Source organism: Suillus subalutaceus (assembly GCF_016647625.1).
Source record: "Suillus subalutaceus strain FC151 chromosome Unknown DFJ58scaffold_584, whole genome shotgun sequence".
In the NCBI taxonomy this organism is placed as follows: domain Eukaryota; kingdom Fungi; phylum Basidiomycota; class Agaricomycetes; order Boletales; family Suillaceae; genus Suillus; species Suillus subalutaceus.
In genome coordinates, this window is record NW_024540833.1 from 1 (window position 1) to 7,155 (window position 7,155).

The 7,155-nt window shown below is 50.3% G+C and overlaps 1 protein-coding gene across 1 annotated transcript; it reads left to right on the top strand.

Moving 5' to 3' along the window:
- Positions 1–1,320: 1,320 nt before the first annotated feature.
- DFJ58DRAFT_831217 (uncharacterized protein) lies at positions 1,321–1,796 on the top strand (the record flags this gene model as incomplete). The annotated part of the gene is made up of 3 exons (XM_041392218.1): positions 1,321–1,477; positions 1,605–1,694; positions 1,729–1,796. Coding segments are annotated over 3 exons (315 nt in total), but the record flags the coding sequence as incomplete, so codon positions are not given.
- Between the last annotated feature and the right edge of the window lie 5,359 nt (positions 1,797–7,155).

Below are 7,155 nucleotides of genomic sequence, written 5' to 3' on the forward strand. Positions count from 1 at the left end.
ACAACGGCTCAGATTGGGGTATCAGTGCAGCCAGCATCTCACCAACTAGCTCTGCCATCGGGTTCACCTTACTCCCCATACAAGAAGCGTCTGTTCTTTGCCGATAGTGACGATGAAGATATTCCACATTTCCAAACTCCAAGGCCAATTGCGATTGATTCGGAATTTGTCATGAATGAATGATAACGAAAGCGACTTGGAGATACCCTCCTTTGAAGGGGTTCCTCGAGCTTCCAGCGTCAGTAGTATGTCATTAGGGCCTTCTCAGAAGTTCTTTGCTGGCATCAGGTCCTTCTGGTGAAGAACCACCAGTCAAGAAGAGGCGACTCTCACCTCCTTCCAAGGTTCAGGCGCGTACGGGACAAGTATCATTTGATCATCCTGCATACCTTGAATCATTCCTTGTCGGGAGTGCCTGGAGTACTGTCAGGGGCAAACGTTATATCAAACCAGGCGACACCATCCGGCATCTCAGTGGGAATGGGAAAACCCACTATGTTACCAGATCCTATTCTTCCTAACGATACCTCCAGGGATCTTGCACGCGCCCGTCAGCTGAAACTTGACAGTGCCTTTCGGTCAAGAACTCTGGAAGAAGCCTACCAAAGGCCCTTCTGCAACATTGGTTGTTGCTCCTACCTCACTGATCTCCCAGTGGCACGAGGAACTCTAGCGGTCGAGTGCACCAGGGACCCTTAAAGTCACTGTCTGGCATGGATAGAATAGGCAGGACTTGGATGGTATAGAAGATGATTCGATGGATAATGCATCTATCGCCGTGATTATTACATCCCACGGCGTACTCGCCTTTGAACACTCCAAATTCCTCAAGTCCGGTGGTCAATCTTCTATTTGTCCTAGGAATCAATGAAACTTCCTCGATTAATGGCTTGCGAAGTGGAGTGGTTATGAGTCATCTTGAATGAAGCTCATCACTGTAAGTCCAGGACAAGTAAGACCGCACGAGCTGTGTATGCTCTTCGTGCTAGACGTAGATGGGCCGTAACAGTGACTGACTACACTGGTGTTTTTCATAATCAAGATGCTAAATCACGATTAGGAACTCCCATTGTCAATAAACTCGAGGTCCTCGATGTGCTTCTGCGAGTAGCAAAGTGTACTATGTAATAGTTTAGCTGATTTCGTGTCAGCCAATTCCTGGAGTATACACCATGGTCATTGTACTCATTCTTCCGCTCGTTTGTGTCTACCCTTCTCATCGATTTTCATTCTTGTTAAGGCTGAAGCCATTCCTCGCTCGCGATCCCAAAGTAATAGAAATAGTGCTGATCCTCGAGTGTCCTCCGACGCGATAAGAACATGCGTGATGACTCCAGAAAGCGCATCGTCGAGTTGCCTGCCAAGGGGGTCACTGTTGATACACCGCACTTTATACCTGCAGAACAAAAGACATATAACTCTATTTACAATGCGGCAAAGCGGAACTTCGATCAGCTCGATGTGAAAGGGCTCATAGGTAAAAACTACACCCACATTTTGCTATGATTATGAGGTGAGACTTTCGATGCCTGACGTATCCTAATTCTTTAAAGGCTGCGTCGGGCAGTGCTTCATCTAATTCTCGTCACTGATGCTAGCGATAGGACAGACTAAACCTTCTGGATACTCCAAAGATGGAGCGATTGATGCGGACACCTTGATGAATGACATCTCAGAACATGATTTGTCGAGTGGTTCGAAAGCCCCCTATGCTTGAAAGCGTTTTAGCCAACCTTGACATGTCCACTGATGCAGGATGCTCAATCTGCCTCGAAATCGCAACCGTCACAGTCAAGGTATATGAGATGCGTTCTTGTCCCCATGCTCGTCAGTTGACACACATGGCTACTTATTGTGCTTACAAGTCATCTCATCTTCGAAGGGTTACGCGTCCAAAACGGCTGGCGGGAACGGCAGAAGGCAGACTGTTGAGGGTACGCCTCACACCAGTGCATTCGCGAATCCAGAGATGCGATGGGGACACTGGGGTCCTTTAGACTGGATAGTATTGTCCTCCTATAGGACATAAAATTGAATTAAAAAAAGGTATATGAGATATTGTAACATGAAACCCTGAGATGTGAAATTGCTCCAGGAGACAAGATCCTTTAGCCGTAAGTGCTCTCCGTCTTGATCGCACCCGCAAAATCGACATGACCAAAAACTGGTGAGGGTATGTCAGCCTCACCACACGTTATACAAGTCCATCCCATAGAAGGATCTCGATGACGCCCTCTTAAACACATACGTTGGTGTGTTTGTTTGGTCGTTGACGAGTGTGCACACCGCACAAGCCCATTGTCCACCCATCAGCTGAGGTCTCGGCTGATTTGCGAGGGAGGCATGGGGTCCTTGGCATTGCTTGGCTCTAGACTGTTTTTGATCCGGAAGTACTACCACTTGTGGCCTCGATGGTCCGGCAGCAAACACGTGATTGACTCGCAGTCAGTTGAAAGGATGGACAGTAAAGCATACTGCACACTGCAACACAATTGGCTCATTGTGGAATATGCACACAAGACAAGACCATAGTTTCTGGAAGGGAATCGTCAGTAAGGTCGATGATGTCCTCGATGCTTTCCCTGGCTGCTCTCTCGGCTTCGCGCTAGGCAAGTGTACCCGACCCACACCTCGATCTCATCACGGTTTCTACGCTCGGCAGCCTGCGAAGGGTAGTTTTTTCAGGAGACGCAAAACCTGTGCGGCAGTTCACGAGGGTCCATGCCTTGCAGTGCAGTGATTCTGCGGCCTCCTAGCCTGCCCCGCGCCGCGAAAACACCATTTGCACAATGCCTCTTCTCGGCAGCCCTCAAGAGCCTTGAGTCTAGCTAAGGGTAGCCAAGAAGGTCCTCGAGTGCAGCTAGAAACTTGTAAAACAAATTCGTTATGAAGGCCATGGATATTATGGGTAAGTTATTGAAGTGTTTATTAGCTATGACTTGAACACGTTGACGAAAGAATTTCTTGCTTCATGGAGCATGACCCGAACAACCTGATCTTCCTCATAAAAGCTGTCGGGAGCCCATGGAAGACGCAATCTCAGAAGAATCTGCTCTCCTCCGTTTACATCCGAATGTGTCAGCAAGCGCAATGAGCAGCTAATGTGTCCGACGCTCGCTCAACGTTCAACCCTGCATGAGGGTGACCCTATGAAGAAGCTTCAGGCGATGCTGGAAGGAACTTACCAACCAAATTAGGGTTTTGGACGAAAATCCAGACAATAAAGGCAAGAGCCAGCCATGTTTCTCATGATGGCTTTACTAGGGTGGCTACCCGTTGAAACATGGGCAAGGCTCGATCTGCCGCATGTGGGCGGTCTTTCGAGGGAGTAACTGATGTCACGAGAGTTTGCAACATGTATCCCGGAGTGACTGGAGATCGGCCAGCACACCGAGTCTATTGGCGAGGGCGGTCAAAGCTGGCTGCGAAGCATGTTACTTGATTCAATGCTTGCACTGTTGTCAAAATTCAGCCACGACCACCTGAGCCATATATTGGATCACAGCAACCTGCTTCAGGTAGACACATTACAAAAGGGAGTTGAGCAGCGATATGTAACTTGAACCCACCTTTCCTGCAATGACAATCGAGCGGGGAAACAGGAATGTCACGGGTGGCTGATTGGCGAATGAACGAGCTTGTAGAGACGCACCGTGATAGTGCCTCTGCCTTTATACTCTGTCTGCACCCATGTATTAAACGGACAATCATGCCCTGGCTGCCAGAACACCCTCAGGTGGCTTGTACGACACTCTGACAGTGCACGACATTTCCCCATTGCTATGACTGCCTAATATCGGGTATTTGATGGTCCCAAGCCAATTATGTACTGCTGCAATGTTCTGTTGGAAGAACGGGATGTGAATTATTTGGTAGTGTGGGGATTTGAGCAAAGGACTAATCTTATTTCATCTTGAAGCACTTCTTTCTAGAATTCGAACTGTCTTAGAGCTTCTCAGACCCGATAATTCTTTGATTCTATTCCATTAGGAGCGGCAATGGGTGCACAGTATGCACTCATCGACGAGGGTCACGTTGCCCCGCTGCATTTGAGGTCGCCGAGATAGATAATCTTGCTCTTCTCATAGGTAATCATCCAATCCATTGATTCATTCAGATCTAATGGACATCTAAAAGCTAATATGCTTGAACGATTGATCGCTCATAATGACAAGATCCCACTTCTACCGTATGTCACGCCCTACGTTCCATCTCATCTCCTTCATCTTTATTTCCAGCGAGAGCCTCACCCGATTTCACTCGAGAACCGTACCAAACATCAGCGTCCTCGATTATCTCCGACGCATAATCAAATGGACAAAGTCGAGGTCCGTATCCATTAATATTCCTATCATCCATCCCAGCAGCTCACCATATCCCAGAAAGCATGCCTCCTCCTCACCCTACACTACGTCGACCAAATCTGCGCCCGCATGCCCCTCTTCACCCTCTCCTCCCTCACCTGCCACCGCTTCATCATCGCATCCATCACCAGTCTGCAGTAAAGGCCCTCTGCGACTCCTTCTGCACAAACGCCCTCTACGCCCGCGTAGGCCGGCATCCCCGTCCCAGAACTAAACGTCCTCGAACGCGAATTCCTTCTTGCAATAGACTGGCGCTTAATGGTCGCGAGATCCCCCCACCCCGCCGTTTTCCTTCTCACATCCTGTTTTTTTTTGGCAGTGCACTCGAGAAGGTCCTTCAGGAATATTACATCAACCTCATTAGGACGGATAGCTCGGGCCGCTTTGCATTGGAATCGGAGGTGGAGGATAGTGATATGGATACTAGTAGCGTCTCGTCTCGCTCGGCGTCCCCTATGGACACCCAAGTCCGCCATGGCCCGTCGTTTAGCCTCTTAGGCACCCGCGAGTCTTCGAGCGTTATGGGAGACACTTCGACGCTCCCTACTATCGAACAGAACATGGCGTTTGCTGCTTTGCAGCATTCGTTGAAGAAGCCCCCATAGGCATTAGGAGTTTGGCTTTTTTGTTCTGCGTACCGATGGCACGCACTCTCGGCGACAGTTTCGTCACGGTCTATCATCTCGCGTCATAGATTGACATTTAGTAGTCATCCACCGGCACGCGTCAACTTTCACCCCCCCTCTCACCGCTCCTTTCCCTCGGCGTTTTCCCAAGTTTTCCCTTGTCCTGCATACATACATATACACGTGGCGCACAAAAAAATCATCGAATTGTAACCACCGCAAAACATAGCATACAAGGATGACCGAAATTCAATGAATGACTGTGTGAAAACAAGTACACGTACTGTAACGAACGGCAAGGTGAATTTACGTTTTCCCGCAATTCTTCTCAAAAAGGAATCTATAGTAATGGTAATGGTGTAATACAGTCCGAGAGCAAAATTGGAATGAGCGTAGTTGGTTGAGTTTGGGTTTTTCTGGAACAAAGTAATGAAAAATGCGATGGTTTGGTTATGGTTTTCACAAGTTTGAAGTTTGCGCCGATGAATTGAGTTTGGGTTTGAGATGATTATGGACAGATAAGAAGCAGCAGCACAACAATATGCACAACGGCTATGGAGCCTGCATCCCAAAGACCAGCATGAGTGGATGGATTACAACAATAAAAAAGGCTGGTGTTCGCACCGTAAGTAGTTGGGTAACATACAATACATCGACCGCCTCCACAGCACCTACAGGCCATAAGCCATCTAACAAGAACAACAAAAACACACACACACTTCCGACTTTCACAACGTACACCTCAACGCCTCAAAGCAGAGAGCATCTTCGCCAGCGCATTGATCTGGCCCTTCTGCACCTTCTTCGGCGTCTCCTCCTCACCCCCAACACCCCCCAAATCAGTCGTACTAGTAGCAGCATCCCTCACAGGCGCAGGCCTCGCTAATCGTGTCCAACTTCGATTTCCTCGTCCGCGCTTTCCGCTGGGGGGGCTGTCCGAATATATCGCCTACGGGATTAGGATGGAGCTGTCGTGGAAGCTCGTCGAGTTCCCATGGGACGCCGTTCATGACTATTACCGAACCACGTCAACATCGTATCTACACAAAAGTAAAAGTGAAAGGGACGTACTTTTGACATTCTTCGGAACCTGCGCCGCAGCCTGCGCCCCATTCCTCCAACTCCCGCTACTCACACTCGTGGCAGTCGTTGATACACTCCTCACGCTTGAATTGCTGTACCGTGTGAATGTAGAGGTGCTCGTGCTTGCACTGCTCATTGAGCTTCGCCAGTTGCTGCTACGGACGCTGCCTGGCGGTGAATGACCTCTCACGCTCCCGTTTGCGTTGCCGTTGACGTTGGAATTGCCATTGCCGATGATGGAAGGAGCAGTGGTGGAAAACGCAGTGCTAAACGTAGACGAACCAGGTCTCCGTCCGCGTGCCCACGTACCCGCCTCATCCGCCGGACTCCGCTGTCTCGTAAGCGGCGTGTGCACACCACTCCCATTCACACTGGCGCTCGAGTTGACATTAATACTGCCATGCGAAATATACGGTGAGGGTTTGGGACCGTTGCTTGGATTCGGTGCAGGCTGGGAGAGCCCCATGATGAGATTGGTGACGTTGCTCGCAGTGCCCGTCGTCGGTGCCTCTTCCGTGGGCGTAGGCGTGGATATAATAGTCTTGCCGCTTCCGAAACCCAACTTCCACTTGCTCGGCTTCTTCACAACCACAGGCCTCGGCGCTTCCGTCTCAGCGGCAGGCCTCGTAACACTCGAAGTATGACTCGCATTCCTGTCCAAATCAACGATCCCAAGCGACGAGCGGCTCGCACCACGACTCGCAAGACTGATTTCCCGTGCCAAGCTCTGCGAAGCAACAGCAAGCGTCTGGAGTGTCTCGTCAGTCGTCGTTTTCTGCCCTGCTTTTCGCGACCCGCGCTTTCCCCGTTTCTTGGTCGACCGCGATCGACCGTCATCTTCGTTGTGCTCGTCTTGGCGCTCACGAGAGAGATCTTCGGGCTCTTCGACGAGGACACCACCGACGCTTGGAGCTCTGCTCAACGACCTGCTGCATACGAGTGGGGTACGCAGTGCTGCACGGGAGGAGGGGCGGCGCGAGGGCGGGCATGAGGAGAGGGGGTGGCCGACTGTTGATGAGGCTGTGCTGAGGACACGCTTGTGGCCTCTGTGGGAGGGCTCACGGTCGCAAAGGAGGGCAGGG